Source organism: Monodelphis domestica, chromosome 6 (assembly GCF_027887165.1).
Source record: "Monodelphis domestica isolate mMonDom1 chromosome 6, mMonDom1.pri, whole genome shotgun sequence".
Classification (NCBI taxonomy): Eukaryota; Metazoa; Chordata; class Mammalia; order Didelphimorphia; family Didelphidae; genus Monodelphis; species Monodelphis domestica.
Window position 1 is genome coordinate 153,719,485 of NC_077232.1, and position 18,441 is coordinate 153,737,925.

At 30.8% G+C, this 18,441-nt stretch overlaps 1 protein-coding gene across 6 annotated transcripts in view; it reads right to left on the reverse strand.

The window, feature by feature from the left end:
* EPHA5 (EPH receptor A5) overlaps nucleotides 1-18,441 on the reverse strand; it is a 507,554-nt gene that overhangs the window by 6,392 nt on the left and 482,721 nt on the right. For all 6 annotated transcript variants that reach the window (XM_007496389.2, XM_056802682.1, XM_056802681.1 and 3 more), the window contains 3 exons: nucleotides 18,109-18,258; nucleotides 11,035-11,228; nucleotides 6,423-6,578 (listed from right to left, as the gene is read on the reverse strand). In XM_007496389.2, coding sequence (XP_007496451.1) covers nucleotides 6,423-6,578; nucleotides 11,035-11,228; nucleotides 18,109-18,258 — 500 coding nt within the window. The remainder of the gene's footprint in view (nucleotides 1-6,422; nucleotides 6,579-11,034; nucleotides 11,229-18,108; nucleotides 18,259-18,441) is intronic.

Here is an 18,441-nt window from a genome sequence, read left to right on the forward strand (position 1 = left end):
AAAAATGCAAAATGGGGTCATGAAATGTTGTACACTACTGAAAAATAAATCATCAACAACTGAAATGCTATGAAACTTAATCATCTTTATGTATAATAAAATGATCATGTATTTTTATTTTTAAAATAGGAGTCAAATAAAGAAAACCTCTTTGGTTGGGTAGTTAGTCCAAAATATGATTTATGGGAATTTTATATTGAATGTTATAACTGTACTTGCTTCTTTGTGAAACCTTTAGATACTGTATACCAAAGGTGTTCATGACTTCCATGTCAGATAATGGAATTTGATTGTTTTAGGTAAAAGGTTTGTCTACCAGGGCAGATGAAATTGTCAGATAGAGGAAATTTTTTTAAAGCTCCATGAGTTATTCTGAAAACAATCTAGTACATTCCTATAGATTTGATCTAATTTCTGTACTTATATTTTAATAATTTAAATAATCTAAATAAACTTCCATAATTTCCAATAACAAACAGTAATTTCACAGATGCCATATTTTAGGGAAATACAAAAAGCATAATAACATTAATATTAACAATGCAACTTCTAGATGAAACTTACATAATATATAGCTTACAAAGTCCTATAATTACATTATTTCATGTGATCCTCACAACAACCCTGTGAGGTAGGGAGTGCAAATATCCTTAGACTCATTTTGTAGATGAGGAGGCTAGCATTTAAAAAGCTGTACATGCAAAATGGTACCTAATGACCCCAAAGAAATGAATTAATATTCCTCCCAAAGAATTTAAACTGTACTATGTCTACTCAACACCAAAAATCTTAAAAAAGTAGACTATAGAGATTATTGAGTTAGTCAAATGACAACTTGAATCAAACAATGTTTATCTTTTCTTTTTCTTTCATAGAATTAATAAAAGAAAAGTTTTACTTTCCATGACATACTTATTCCCTAGGGAGAATTAAAGTCAATTCTATATAGAATATAGAATTTGAACTTGCAGGGACTTCCACATACTGAAAAGAGTATCTATCCTTAGTAATTTTATATGAATAATGGCTACAGATCTAGCTTGTTTGGTTATGGAGAAGAAGAATCTGCTCTTCAAGAAACATCATTTAGGATTCATTTTAAAGGCATTTCCCTTCCTTCCTTCCTTGCTTGCTACTTTCCTTTCCTTTCAACTATATATATATATATAGAAATATATATATATATATGTATACATATATATATGCATATATATACATTATCTAGTATACTATTATACTAGTTCAGATAGATAGATAGATAGATAGATAGATAGATAGATAGATAGATAGATAATCACTGGCATCAAAATACTCCTTGCACTTACTTCCATGACAGAAGTATATTTCATAGTTTTATGACATGCAACTTTTTGCTTTATCTGACCTTTCCTTTCTAGTTTTTGAAAAATATTATAAAGCTTAAAAAACATAATTTTATCACAATATATATGCTAACATAATGAAATACAAAGATTAAAACACATGGTGGGGGGCAGCTAATTGGCTAAGTGGATTGAGAAACACCGCTAGAGATGGGAGGTACTAGGTTCAAATCTGTCCTCTAGAAGCATCCTAGCTGTGTGACCCTGGGTAAGTCACTTAATTTCCATTGCCTAGCCCTTACTGCTCTTCTGCCTTGGAACCAATTCATAGTATTGATTATAAGATGGAAGATAAGAGTTTTATGTGTGGGAGAATACATAATATAACAATGAAAATTTGTTTCATTATTTTTACATTTAAGCTTTCTGAAAATTACTATTATTATTTTCTCATAATTATGCACTAGAAATTTATAACAACTTTAACAGTGAGTATGTCCTTAAGTAAATCTCTCAGTATTCAGGTATGCAATAAGATAGTTCCATAATGTAGTTACCACTTAATTAATTTTACTTTCAGTCCTGATGCTATTTTTAATATTTAAAAAATTTGATTTCATTTTCTTCCTAAATTACATCTCAAGTAAGTAAAATGATAGTAATAAAAAGTGAAATTTAAAATAAACTAAAATGCCTGTGCTTTTGATGATTAACTCACTGGCAGAGGCATCATTTAGAAAGATTTTAGTAAATGTTTTTTTTTTCTACCTAGAAGCCCAGCTATTCCTTTTTATTGACTTTATACTACAGAGCACCAGGTAATATACACATAGAAAGAATTATAAAAATACCTTCTTTTGTTTCATTCATAATAATAACCAGTATATAACACATGTAATCTTAAGTAATGCTCAAGGTTAATATTAATGAATACAAAAACTAAACTCAAGCAGCAGCTTAGTCTAAATTAGTCTAAATATGATAATAATATTATAATATAATGTATAATTTGAAATCAATCAACAACGTATAATAAATTTCAGAAGAACTACAAATGTGGTAAGTTGTTACTAGGTGGTATTACATTTAAGAAAACCTCTTGAAAGATCTCTCCTAGTATTGTTTTACTTCATACAAGTCAGAAGGCTATTTGATTTTTGTTTCTAAACATGAGAGAAAAAAAACACATAAAAAATGTTAAATTCATGTTGTGGCCAACTCTTGAATACTCCTAACCGAATTATCTGGTTTGTGGATAGTCCATACCCCTTACTTGTCTTTCTCCCTTCTGTTTTACATAAATCTGTGTTTTTTTCACTTCTTACTATGCCCACCATCAATGGATAGATAAAAGAAAGGAGGAGAAAGATTAAATTCGTATCAATTAAAGTTCAATATTATCCTGAGTCTTTCAGCACAACTCTCTCTCTTTAAATTGAATTATGTGAATTTTTCAGTTTGATTTAAGCTACTTATTGAGACTAAAGAATAAATCGTTATATTAGGAGTGAGGGCTATTAGGTGAGAGAGCTTATTCAATCTTTTTGGCTGATTTAGATGAGAAGTTCTAAGAGGGTGAGACACATCTATAATGTGCAGAATATTATGCATGTGTAGGTATGCTGTTATTATTTTAATTATGATGCATTGTCTCTGCAGTAAAAATTCTGAAATGATTCCTACCAAATATTTGGTTTCATTGTATAAAAATATACATTCCTTAAAAATACAAAATATATATCCATTTAAAAATGAATGGAATACATAACCTTTCTTTTTCTTTGCCTATACTGTCATTGTCCTATGCTGACATTTTGGCTCCATTATCTAAATAATTCAAAATTGATTATGTAGGGGTGATAGGCAATTTAGAAAACAAGATGCTATTCTTTCTTCAAATTTCATTCACAACTCATCCAGAGCACAAAATCCTTCTGTATGCACCATGACACCATAATTCTGTACTATTTTAGAGAATACAGGTTGTTGTCATTGCCATGTTTTATTCTCAAATGAATGCTCCATAATTTCAAGCAGAAATATTCAGTTTCTGAGAACTTCAGGGAATAACAAACTGGACATATTAGGATAAGAGAGCTATAAGTCTTCCCCCCACCCCACACACAAACACTTACTCTAATCTATATAACCTGGATCCAAGCAGGGCAGCTTAGCACTGTAATTTCTGTCCCAACACTCCTTTTCCTTATGTTTAAAATGAGAGTATTGGAGTAATGATTTCTCAGATTTCTTTCAGCTCTTAATTCTATGATATAATGATGATATAAACAATATGTTTTCTATGTCTAGGATCACTTGAAAACTGAGTGTGACTCAACAAGTTCATACCTTTGCTTATTTTTTGGCAGTCAGAACAATTTTGCTTGATGGGATTTGATTTGGACAATAATTACTGGATATATGCATCCAAGACTTTCATAAATACACTCTTTCAAATACCAGTTTGTGTTCCTTTTTGTCTGACAGTTTTTGAGATGATAATGCTTTTTTGTAGCTCTTTCTTTGCATCGATGACAGGCCTCTTAAAATTAATAGTTAAATATATGTCAAATGATGATCATACAGAAATCACAGTTGTTGATTTCTAAAAGCTCATTTAACTACCTTTTGCTGATCCCCCAGTTCATTTTTGCAAACATTTGGGAACTATTGGAAAATCTGACTTAGTTTTTTTAAGAACTAGTAGGATGAATGGAAAAATCCATTTCCCCACTAATAATCTTGACCATATACTATCAAGTTCATCTTTTTATATGTCATGTAACCTTCTACTGCAATGAAAATGGTTTCATAAAGTGGTAAAGGAATTGTAAACAAAAGATCTGAGTTTAAGACACATGCTTTCACATAACAGCTGTTTGTTCATGGTTAAATGTGACTATCATGTCAGTTTGTACCCAGAAACTTCCCAGGTGACCTATTATTTATGGTCCCTCCAACTCTGACTAATATTGAGACTAACAAAAACCCAATTAGTAAGATCCTTGAGTAGTTCTCTAATAGTCTCAATTTTACCTTGGTCTTCACCTAGAAAACAAAGGCAAAACACAAAAGACTAACTGGGTAGAGATAATATGGCAAGAATGCAGGGGATTTAAAAACTCTGTCGTCAGTCAAGTGTAGCTAATCAGTCAGGGAATCAAGATATAAGATTAACTGCAAAATAGGAATTAAATAGGAAAGAAAAAATACAGTCCTGGAAAAAGGAAGAAATAACTAGTTAAGAAAAAAAGCAACAAAAATAGAAAAAATAAAACCAGAAGATACCTACAGAAAATATCAAAGGTCTAAATATGTAATTTATTCATAAAAGGAAGGATTCCACACAGAAAGAAAAAAAAGTTAGGAGTTTTTGCAAGATTATTTAATGTGTATTCATCAATGAGAGGAGAGGTAGAAAGGCCATGAATTTTCAAATAAATACATATGTAGCAGTTTTAATGACAAAAGGAGACATTATTTAATGCAAATATGTTTATTATACATTTACAAGTAATATGACAATGGGTAGAAGAAATACCTACAATATCATTTTAATATAAAATGACAAAATGAATTTAATAAATTAAAATGACAATTTTTACTGCAAAATTAAATAGCAATCATATATAAATATCTTTAAATAATCAGTAGGTTTTTTCCAGTCCATTATTTGCAAAGCAGCACTGACATAAATCTTGTAGAGTCAGGACAAAGAGTGTACATATTCTTTATTAAATTAGGTAGCTATTGTTTGTATTTTGTGGGGAGAGGGAATTTGGGAATATGTCAAAATGAGGTTTCAGGTCCATTTAATAATGGATTCAAAATATGAAGAATGCTGAAGCTATGGGAATTACATGATCTTGACTACAGCTAATGTTAAGATAATGAAGTTGGTAAGAGAATTCTCAGTGTAAACGTATGTGGAAAGATGAATATGGGGCATATATAGTGCTTGAGATAATTTAGCACCCTTCTTTAATTTCTTTTTTTCATATTGGTGAATTTAATGGTATGGGGCCAATAAATGCCTCAGAGTAAGGAAGACATAGACTTAGATTCTGAATCTCATACATACTGGCTGTGTGACTCTTGGCAAGTAACAATCTACTCCTCAGCCCAGTTAAATCTCTTAGGAACACAAATTGCAAAATAATCATTAATCTGCATTTTAACCCTTTTTCATTAATGCTATTTTAAAATGGAAATGTATAAATGATTCTATCTCTTCAAAATAAGTGCTTTACAGTAAGTTTCCATTAAATTTTAAATTTTGATAATTTAACATTAAAAAAAACTTTTGAATCACCCTAATAATGGCCAATTTTTATAAATAACAAAGATAGGATAAAATTAATTATACATACAGAAAATATAGTAAAATTTCAATGAGACAACATTAGGGAATCCACTAGTTAATTGTAGCAATTTTTAAAAAATTCATAAGATTTGATCAATTTAATCTTTCACGTGCAAACAGAAAAGGACACAATTGGTTTTACAGAGCTTGCACCAAATAGCTAAGCAAAGGTAGCATCTTACAAATTCTTGCATTATTAAAATGCAAATGTGCACCATGAACCAATCTAGTGAAAAAAAAATCAGCTTTTATTAAGTTAGCTGTTACCTGGGTATCATTACACTAGTCGATATGACAAGGTGTGGTTCCTTTTTTTGTCACCTAGGACTAGCTGTACCAATTGTGCTTACATTTTTTTGTATTTACATTCATGTAACATTTATTTTATATAGTAGTATAAAAACTGTGTCAAGAAAAACATCTTTTTTTTTTCCACAACACAAAGGATCATTATACTAGAGTACTAGTTTTCCATTTATTCAAACCCAAATGCTATTTGTTCAAGGTAAAGAAGTAAATTTACTGGAGATACGTGACATTGACTTCAAGTTGATTTCTACCATGCATTTATTGGTTAACAACAACACAGATTAAATAAAAAAAAGATGAAGCTTCTTTGGAAGCTGTTTAGCATGGACAAAGATTATCTGGTTTCCCTTGACCCCGTCCATACCAGTTCTCAAACACTTTGCTTTTCCCCACAAATAATGTGAAAATTATCAGAAAAAATTACTCACTCCAAGGTCACCTGAGCCACAGCATCCATTGAACTGTATCCATTTTCCATGAAAATCTCTGTATACCGTCCCATTTTGATGGCTTCCAGCCATTCACCTACTGATCTGTAGGCCCCAGTGCCTAGAGGACCATGTTCTGCCAGTAAGTTTGACACTCTACAATACATTAAAAATAAATTATGAGTGACTTTTTTATAATTAAAGTATAGCATTACTTTAAGCTTGTTAAGATTTCTTTTTATCTTTACAGTGACTTTTCACATGCAACTAAATGATTTTCTTTCTCAAAAAATAAAAGGTATACAAAATGTTTTAGGATTACATACAATAAATAGACTTTCAACTTAGAGAGGATGTGAATTTCATGCAAAATAATTATACACAATCGAGTATATAAATTCCCTTAGAGCCATAGTCTGTTGTGGTGGATAGCATACAAGTTTTAGTCCTGGTTTCAAGTTCCTCCCCTGATTGTTAAATGCTTCATAACCTTGAGCTAATCATGTAACATTTAAGTAGCTCAAGAAACAACCTAGGATTTATCTAGTAGACAATTTGTAATCTTTGGTCAGTGGAAAGAAGCCACAACAAAATAATATCTTAAAAATATCTTGGTTCTGTTGTTTTGGAACTGTTATTTAAGAACAAAATACACTGGGATTAATGTCTTGGATAGTCAATTATTTCTTTTTTTTTTTGAAGAGCATTTCATGGATATGGCACATCTTCATTATTTCAGAATTGATACAGAGAAGTTTTACATTAGTTTAATATAATTTTATAGAATGATGTTAAGTAGAATGGATTTCACTAAGGACTGTAGGACCTGTGAACCAGAAAACAACTTGAAATCCCTGGGCAAAGATTAACTAAAGCAGACTCTCTTGCTAGCATGATGTCAAACTATACCAGAATGCTGATGATCACAGAAAGGGAAACAACACTTAAATAATGAACTGTACTAATGAATAAAATTGAAGTCAGTTTTGAAATGGAACCATTTGCAATTAAATGGAGTCATAAAACAAGATATAAATAAATCCCTAATAGCAAGAAGTAATATGTTGTTAATTTTCCTTTCTCTGTTAATTGTATATGTCTATGTGTGACTGGCTAATGTCAACAAATCAAAACTGCCCAAGATAATCTGAAGGAAGTCTTTCATATTTGACATGAATTTAGACCTTTTTAAATGCAGATTTGTTGGAAATGACATTACAACTAATTGCTAATAAGATTCATTCTCCAATTGTTTCATCAGATAGTTAATGGCACATGGAAGATCATTCTCTCTTTGTATTTAAAATGGCTTCTTCCTAGTAAACATATGTTATGTCAAATAAAAAATACTTCTATAATCTGATTTAGCCATTCTATGACATTTCTGCACCCTTGTTAATGTGCTCATTCATCTCTGAGTTTTTATTTTAACTCCTACTTTCCATCTTAGAATCAACACTACGTGCTAGGTAATGATAAGAGCTAGGCAATGGGGGTTATAGTTTAGAAGTATCTAAGGCCAGATTTGAACCTGAGACTTCCTGTATCTAAACCTAGCTCTCAATCCACTGAGCTGCTAGCTACCCCCAACTCTGAGCTTTTGCTGCTGTTTCTTTTCTGACAACAGAAGGGAGATGTAAGGAATATAGTAAGGAAGAAGCAGTGAATAGTGTCACATAAGCTGTTTTCAAGATATGGCCTATATTGTTGTATCCCTGAGAAGAAAGACATTCTAACATTTCTGGTTTAAAGCAAAAGATTTCAGAATTAAAGGAAAATAGTCAACACCACCCCCCAAAAAATCCACTCTATGCTTGTGATAGGATCAGGGACAACCAGGATTTCCCCTTTTATGTTATGTTTTACTTTCTGTAAATGGCAAGGAAGTTGTTCCCAAGATTTGTTTGACTAATAGGGATGAAGCAGCTTTGCCTTTGCTGTTGATAGACTGTTCTGATGTCCTCACCAAATATGATTTGTTTTACTGTTCATCTGATGACATGAAAAAGGCTTGCCAAAGTGGTCTGACACACAGACTTGGCAAATTCCTTTAAGATTGGGCAAATCACCATGACTCTTCTAGGTGGACCATATGAAAGGAAATGAAGTTGCCTCTATCTGAGCTAAATACTGTATTCTTGTTGAGTATTTTTCTGTGAAAATAAGATTTACTTTGTTGACTTTTCAAGTGTCTGATGACAGGGCAGCTAGATGTCCCGGTACATAGAGCACTCGCTGTGCCTTTAGTCTGGAAGAGCTGAATTAAAATCTAGCTCCAGACACTTACTAGTTGTATGGTCCTGGACAAGCAACTGAACACCTTTTGTCTCAGTTTCCTCGTTTGTAAATAAGCTTTAGAAGGAAATGTAACTGTCAAGAAAACCCCAAAAGGTCGTTCTAAAGATCTGGACATGAAAGACAGGCCTGAACGACAATGAATGTCTGATGAGAGTCTTATTTTATTCTAATATTGGATGTAAGGTACAAAGGGATGAGACCGAATCAGGTCAAAATCATTTGAATGTGAAAAGTAATTAACTATACATAATTGTTTTCTTTTAAGTAATTTTTTCCATGTTTGTTCATCTATTCTAGTTTTTTGTGTCATTTGAATAGTACGAAGCCATTGAATTGTTGTCAGTTTTACATGTAAATTTGAATAGAAGCACAAGTGACCAATAAGAATTTTTGGAAGTGTATATAAAATATTCTCATTACTGACAAAGATAACAAAATAATTACTATACTATACTATACTATACTATACTATGATATGATATGATATGATGTGATGTGATGTGATATATGATATAGTATAGTATAGTATAATATAATATAATATAATATAATATGATATATGATATATGATGTGATGTGATATGATATGATATAATATAATACAATACAATATAATATAATATATTGTAATGTAATGTAATATAATAAGATAATATAATAATAATTATTCTTAAACATAACTAGGATAAAACAATTATTTAGGTACTTTTCCTATGAACAATTATGCAGCATTGTGGAGAAAGTGACAGGATCACAAAGAGTAGAACAAGATTGAAATGAGTGAATAAAAGGTCTTATACATATATATATGTATATATGCATATGTATATTTATATACCCCAGAAGTTTTGCACTAAATGATTCACTGATTTTCATACCTGCTAGAAAAGTAAGTATTGGCCTCCTACCAACAACTTGTTACTATTACTGGAATTTGAAAATATTTTCCAAATAATTTTTAATACAAATACATAAGAAATCAGCTAGATGACGAAATGTAAAATTTGTATTTGAGTAGATACAAGTTCAAATCCTGACTCAGTAGGTATAGTTTTATCAACCTTATTAGTCTTTTTGTGCTTTAGTTTTCTCATCTATAAAGTAGGAAGAAGAATATTTCACTCCACCTCCAGGCTGTTTTTAGGATTATAGTAGATTAAATTTATAAAGGAATTTCAAAGTCATTGCTATAAAAAGTGCTATAAAATGGTAGCTATAATTATTAGAAACTCAACAAATTTTACTTTTTTTTCAAGAAAGAGTCATTATTTTTGCTGATTCAGAAATCATGAAATTAACATTGTTCAACTGAATCTTTTACTATATAAATATATAATTATTATATAAAGTGTAAGTCGGGTAGATATTTATTTGTTTTGGGGTTTGTTTTTATTTATTTTTATTTGAATAATTGTATTTAATGAATTTATTTAGAATATTTTCCATGGTTACATGATTCATGTTATTTTCCTCCCCTCTTCCTACCCCACTCCCATAGCCAATGAGTAATTCCACTGGGTTTTACATGTGTCATTGATCAAGACCTATTTCCATATTATTAATATTTGCACCAGAGTGATCATTTAGAGTAGATGAACTGCATAGTGCAGAGAAAAGGATATATAAGGAATCAAAACCAAATACAATTTGTGTACATTTAAAGATATTAGACAACTGAAGGAAATAGAATATAAATATGGAAGTCAATTTTTTTGACAAATATAGTCACAAAAACCATTACAAGAAAAAAATGGACAATTTAATTAAATCACAAGACTGAAAAAATCATTAGCAAAACAAATGTGTGGGATAAATATTTGAATTAATTTTCTCTTATTAAGAGCATATAACCAAGATATGGAGGGAATCTATATAAAAAGAAAAGAAAAAGAGCCATTACCCAACACTTATTAATTCTAATGTATTCTCCCTTTTATATCATTTCCTATTTATTTTATATGTAGTTTGCTTGTATATATCTGAAGAAAGAGGTGAGCAGAACCAGAGGATCTCTTTATAACATGGTCACAATATTATAGAGGAAAGGAACTTTAAAAAGTTTAAGAACTCTGACTAATAAAATAATAGACCATGACTCCAGAAGGCTTTATACATACATAAATACACATTCATATATAAAACTTTTTAAAATTATGTAACAGATATATAGTTGTATATATAATTATTCTTCTCTGACTTTTGAATTTAGAAATCTAAAAATCTGTTTATTTTATAGTATATAAAAAAGAAAAATGAGTATGAAATTGGTCAACATTTGCTCAAGTCAAGAAAATTTGGGAGGCTATTATTGTACCTGCTTGATGCATTAACCAGTGTCTTTAAGCTGCTTGGATTACGGATGAGCTTGTCCAACATGCTGACAATTTCATCAAACTTGGGTCTGCTGTTTCGGTCTTTCTGCCAGCAATCCAGCATTAACTGGTAAAGAGCAGCAGGGCAGTCCATGGGACTTGGCAGACGGTATCCTTCTTCAACAGCTTTGATTACCTGAGAAAGACAAAGCAGTTTTTTTTTTATCCCAGAAATTTAAGATTTCTACTGAGAAACATTTTCCACTGTGCCTTGTATTGCATTTATTCCTTGTCAAAAGAATACTGGGGTGGCTCATTAGGAATTGGGACATGATGAGAATGAACAAATTTAAATTATTCCATTATATCTACTTTTAAAATTCTGAAAAAAAATACTATGGAGTTAAATTTTAAGAATTATAATTATTGCTACTAAACATAGATGTTATAACATTTATTGAGAAATATATAGCTATATATTATATATACATATATATAATCTCAGATTTTTTTCATCCTTGTTTTCTAAATATAAAAATATTTCTAGGAATATTTTCTGAATAGTATATTTACAATAAAAATGTAAACACAAAGATTTATTTTTTAAATGATTAACATATCAAAATATAGTGGTGTGCTAAATGATGGAAAATTCAAAGGCTAAATAACATACCTATCTCATGTATCATTTAATAATGTCAGTCTGCCTGTTTACAATCAGCCACTGACTACTAATTTAAATCTGGAATGATTGCACACTATCAGGTATACTAAAAGTAAAATATTTAATGGTTGACTTCCAATGTATATATGCAAGAATAAACATGCTTTTATTTTAGTGTTATTTAAAATTTATTTATTCTGTATAAATTTAAATAGAAATGTTTATTTCAACTTATTTGGATTATTTGGATCAATAAAAACAGATTTGTTAATTGTGTAATACATAATTATAGATTTCAATGAGATAAAACAAATATTTGTATTTTAGAAGGTATCAAATATAAATAACAGTTGATAATTATCATAATATTCCTATTAAATTATGTCCTAATTAATAAAATTCCCCAATCATGTTTTTCCCAATTATTGTGCTCCTCAGAGGATTTCACACTCATTATCACAGATGGATAAGAAAGAATAATTAAGTTTTTGGTATTAAAAATAAAATTTAGCCAATTGTGCAAGGTCTAAATTGTTTTTCATATTTTTCATCTTGGTTTTTAATACAATGTGCTATTTTGATTTCTGTTTTACTTCTTATCTTTTTTATTTCTCTTTTTTCTATAATTCTTTGTCTACCCAATCTAAAAACAAGACTACTGGTAACTATTAAACAGATGATTAAGGAAAATTGTTAGATTATTTTGATTCTGAGATATAATATTGGGATGAGGGAGTTTAATTTTTACCTGTCAGAGATCATATTTCTTTAGATAAACACATTTGTTGATAAGTAAATATGCAAAGACAAAATTATATCACAAATGAACAAGATTTATTAAATATAATTCATTATAGATATTTCAAGAATGAATATGCCAGTTTTGCAGATGAAAAAAACTAAAGTTTAAAGAGATAAACTGTTTTCTCATGCAGAATGTTCTTTGAAAGCTTAAGCTTTCAAAGAAAAGTAGTAAAAAGAAATTCAAGTAATATTTTATTGCCCTTTTCTATGCTTCCATAAATGGCAGAAGGCTAGAACCTAGATATCTTCATATGAGTAGAATGAGCTAGAGAATTGATCTACATAGGCTTACTAGTTACTTCAGGGGAAAGAAGCAAAACCCCAAATGTTAATTAATACTCTACAGAAGTCAATTGATCCAAATGATTTCCCTGAATTTCATGTAGTGTGATATCAGGCCAATTTACTAGATCCATGGACAATTCAATTCCATTTTGGGATAATTAAACTTCAAAGCTCAAAAAAAAAACCAGACAGCTTAGGGTATAGAAACAACTTACAGTATGGTTTTCATTTTGGCTATGTAAAATATAGTCTACTCCTTTGTGGAGAAATTTGAAAAGAGTATCCTTAAAATATAAGACATGCCCAATTTGAACTGTCCTTTGTCTATCTCAGGCACTGAATCTTTCATTGACTTTGACTATACAGATGTTGGGATGCTCCTTTATATAGAGATAAAGATAATGTAGGATGTTTATTTAAATCATCTTCTATCACATACTCATAATTATATAATTTGTTTCATAATTAGATGATGCCTAGGGCATTTTCAAGTCCAATACTCTTATCTTATAGAAAAATATGAGGCCATAAAGGTGATGAATTACCAAACATTATTAATCTAATTTGTAGGCAAGCCAAGAATTCTTCTTGACTGCTAAATTAGTGACTTTTTCCATGTAGTTTCTTCATCTTTGTTACACACTTGTTTATGTACACTTACACACAAACACACATGTGTACACACTCTATTAGAGAGTGATGTAATATTTATTTAAAGGAAATAGGATTGGAAAAATGGGGATAAATGGGGGGTTTGTATGGGGTAATGAGGAGTTAAGGGGAGAGAGGGAATATTGCTTGGTGAGGCTAGGGAGGGAGATGCCCCCTGCTGAGAGGAAGCCGATAAGGACTCTTTGTCCTGGAATGATTGAGCTGAAGTTCAGCTCCCTCTATGACCAGAAATGATAGCCCACTTATCTGACTGCGTATTCTAATAATATAAAGTTTAATAACTAGTTGGGATTGGAGTTTTTTCTCAGCTTCAGACCTGAGGCCAGGGCCCAGAGGCTGGCAGAGGGCTCTCCTACTCTTGTCTACTCTATATGAGTCCTTCTTTGTCTAATACAGAATCTTAGCAGTAGACAGAAAGCAAACAAGAACGGGTCTAACCTTCACAAGCCTGTGTCTTCCCACTGAACCAAGAAGAACATGCCACTCCAGACAGGGCCGACCAAGCTCTTTTCTCCTCCAACACTAGGAAGCAAGCCCCACATGGCAGGAAGGAAGTGCTAGTCACAAGACCCAACTGCCACTCCCAGTTGGGCCCTTCCCCCACAAACTGTCAGTCTTGTTTCCTTTCCACAGTGAGAATAGAAATATTTTTGAAATATTATTTTGAAATGGTGACAACATACTTCTGATCAGTTTTTTCACCAATTAATAACAATATAAAATTAGTCATCACAATTTTTATATTAATTTGATTTTTAAAATTGAATGTTATTGGGATAGGAAAAACATCAAATGTGAATTTTTAGGGGTCAAAATGAGCAAAATCCTTTAAAAACATTCATGTTCATATTGCTTTCTTTGGATTTGTATACATAAGACTATGATATGATTATTATGACTCATTTAAAATCGATTGTATTAGAAAAGAAACAAATATTTCCCTAACATCCTACTTTTCAGAAACATTTTTCTGAACATCTAAATAAGAAAAAAAAACACTACAGAGTTTTGTTAAAGACATTTCCTTGTCAGGATGTGGAACTTGATTCTGAGTTATGTTTATATTTTATCCAACTAAACTCTGTCCTAATTAGTCCTAATTTGTGTCTAATTTAAATGTCACAGGAAAACTGACAAACTACATACAGAAAAAGACTACATTTTACCGGGTAATATCAAAAATAAATTTCTCATTTTTGAAGCAAATGTCTTTCAAGAAAATTTTGTCCTATTCAATAAATTCTCTCTAATATACACTGAGATTTCTAATGTATGAAATGTATCCTTGACTCATCTCTTATGGCACTTCACTCAAGGAAATTCAAACATTTAACTGAGGTTTTATCACCCAGATTGGTGAATAACATCTAGTTTTTGAATAAATCTTCCCACACTATTATTTACCCTATTGAACCAGAATATAGCATGTGTTTCTTATAGAAGGGTGAGAATTATTCTATTGTATCAAAAAATCAAGTCAGATGAATTGTGCTCAGTTAACAGAAAGTGCAGTGGAAAAGATTAATATTAAACTTCATGTGGGGAAACATTACCTCTTGCAATAAAAAACACTTATTATATGAAAGTCATTATCAATATCACTAAACAAAAGTTTTCTCCCTATTTAAAATATTTTTAATAAATAACAAAAGACATTAATCAATAATTTTTGTATTTTAGGCACTATGCTAAAAATAAATGAAAGAAAAGAAACGAAAACCAGTCTCTGTCCACAAAGAATTCAACTTTTAATGGGAGAGACAACCTATATTAATTGGTATATACAAGAGAAACACAAAGTAAATAGCTATAAGGGCAAGGACCTCTTGGAGGAGGTGGCACTTGATATGAGTATTGAAGGAAATCAGGTAATTTCAGAGTCAACATTTGGAAGATAGAGTTTTGCAGGTATTGGAGCCAGAAAAAAAGGCAGAGAGACAGATGGAGCATCATCTGTGAGGAACAGTAAGTAGGGCAATACAGCTGGATTATCATGAATAAAAGAGAATAATGTGTTAAATTTTTCTTGAAAAAATATCTTTATAGTAGGAAAATTATAAATAGAGACTATACCAATCTTTTCATTAGAATTGATCCAGTCATGTTTATATCATTTCAATTTATCTTTAAATGGTAATTTGAATGTTTTATAATTCTGGTTATTTTCTTATTCTGGGTTTGGGTGGCATAGGAAGGCTGTGAAGGGGAAGGGTCAATAGAAAATAATTCTAGGGTTGGTTTATACAACTTCCAACTCTGAATTATAATCCGATTTGGTTTTGCTTGTCTCTTATTGCAATTGTCAGTCTGAAGCACTTTATTTTTTTTTAAAGAAAGGTTCTTCAGAGTTAACAAAGGGAAAAAGAGGGGAGCAGCAATGAGTGTAGTAGACAGGCTGGCACCAGTTCAGTATACTGTGCTACGTCTCAAGTAGTGTTATAAGCTATGCATGTTCTTGGCATTGACACTCCAATCAATAGTGTTAACTCAATTTAGAAAGTGCTGCCTCTTCTGGCAAAACATTAAAAGGGCATAAAATTCTGTAATGTTCAGATATCGCTTCCTTCATGTTAGGTGGTTATGTGCTTGGAAAATCAACTATTGGTAGAAAAGGGAGCCGCTGAATCACTGTGGCTTTAGCTGAAAGGGAAATGTCACAGGGCACACGTTTTTCTCAATAATGTGCATTCAGGGGAAATAACTCATGACACCAAGCTTCAGTATCCTGCTGCACACAGTAAATCCAGTCTCTCTATGTAAAGAGAGACTTTAGACTAGGTAATAATGGACTAAACAAAATATGTTCAAATTTTTTTTCATTAGTGTGAGTACTCCTCAAACCTACATAAATGATGCAAGTTAAAATATTGTTTCTTTCAGCATATAAGAATACAGCGTCATGCATACGTAGAAACATATTTATAACAGCTCTTTTTTATAGTGGCAAAAGAACAAAAACAAAATGAATGACCAACATAGGGAAGAGATAAGTACATTTTGGTATGTTACTATAATAAGTATTATTACTGTTTAAGAAATCATGATGGGGTGATTTCAGAGATAAATGGGAAAAACATATGAACAGATACAGAATTAAGGGAGCAAAAATAGGTGAATAATTTCTACCTTTAATAACATGGTAATTACAATTAATTTTGAAAAAATAAAAGCTCTGATCAATGAAGTAAGCATCCCTAATTCCAGATGAATAATGACAAAGTATGTGATGTATGTTTCAATGTATGATTAATGTGCATTTTTAAAAACTATGAACATTTGTTCAAAGGTTTTGCTTATACTTTTGAATAGGATAGGAAGGTGAGAGGGAATGATAATTCCTATTAATTGAAAAAAACTGATAAAGATTAAGGTGACAACAAGCCATAACAAAAATTCTATAGTATATATATGTGTGTACTTAGAGATATAGATGATAGAAGGAGAGAAGAAGGAAGGAAGGAAAACAATGACCAAAGGCTATTTGTAGAGCTTTACTCTTTTAGCAGACTGTTGTTACTTGATATAATTCTGTCTGTCATCTTGTCATAAATATAAATAACTTACATTTATATAGTAATTAAAATTTATAAAATCCCTTCCTCATAATAACACTTTGAGTTCATTGATTAAAATATTATCACAATTTTACACATTAGGAAACAATCTAAGAAAAAACAATTAAAGGACAGAAGGTCATTTGGTTAAGGAATATGGTAGAAAGGATTAGATTTCAGTGTTCCAGCTGTAACATGATTTCTCTTTCTAGTTTCATATGTTGTTTCTCTCTAAAATGAGATTCTCAATCAGAATAAAGACTACATAAATCCTGGTAGAGAAAGCAGGTCCAACCTACTTTCAATTAGATTTAAATTAGATTGTAGCATTTTTCTTTTCTTTTTTTTTAAACTCTCACCTTCTGTCTTAAAATCAACACTGTGTATTTGTTCCAAGGCAGAAAAGTGCTAAGGACTAGACAATTGGGGTTAAATGACTTGCACAGCATCACACAGCTGCAAAGTGTCTGAGGTTAGATATGAACCTAGGACCTCCCATTTCTAGTCCTGGCTGTCAATAAACTGAATCACCCAGCTGCCCACATAGATTTTAGCATATTCTTAAAAGAACTAGAAAAATAAGTAATGGTTTTTGTCCAAATCCAGAAGTAGAATAAGTATTCCAATGAAAGAATCAAGGACCTGGATTTAAATCCTAGTTCTTATAAGAAATGAGACTTATGGTCTTTGGTATAAATTTTTTATATAACCATTTTGATATAAAATTTTATATAACCAAGTGTATAAAGTTTATGAAGTTTTCTCATCAATTAAAGAAATTGGATTAATTGGCTTTTGATATTTCTTCTAACTCTAGATATATGATAATATAATTATTGTCTGAAATGGAGCTAAATATTGTCATACAATTTAATTATCTAACAAAAACAACATTTATTTATCTAAAATTTCCTTTTCATATTAATCAAATAATTAATGGAATTTTATTCAAGTAATTTTATCAAGGGAAGAAAGTTTGGGGGAGAAAGCAAATTAATTGTTAGTTTTAAATTCATTTGAAAAAAAAATAAAAGGCACCAAAAGGCCCATAGTTTGATAATTAGGGGTTGTAGAATAGAAGTTAACTTGGTACTTACATCCTGATTGGTCATTTCCCAGTACGGTCTTTCTCCATAGGAAACCACTTCCCACATCACAATTCCATAACTCCAGACATCACTGGCTGAGGTAAATTTGCGGAAAGCGATGGCTTCAGGGGCAGTCCATCTGATTGGGATTTTTCCTCCCTGAAAAAGTTAAATACTTACATAAATAAATAAAATTACAGCCCACATTTCTCAGAGGTATCTAGGGATACACTTTCCTTACCTGAAAGGTTTTGGAAAGAGATGTAGAATTTTAAGTAAATCTGTTTGACAGCACTCATTCTCTTTCAGAATACCTTAGCCCATGAGAACTTGTAGACTGAC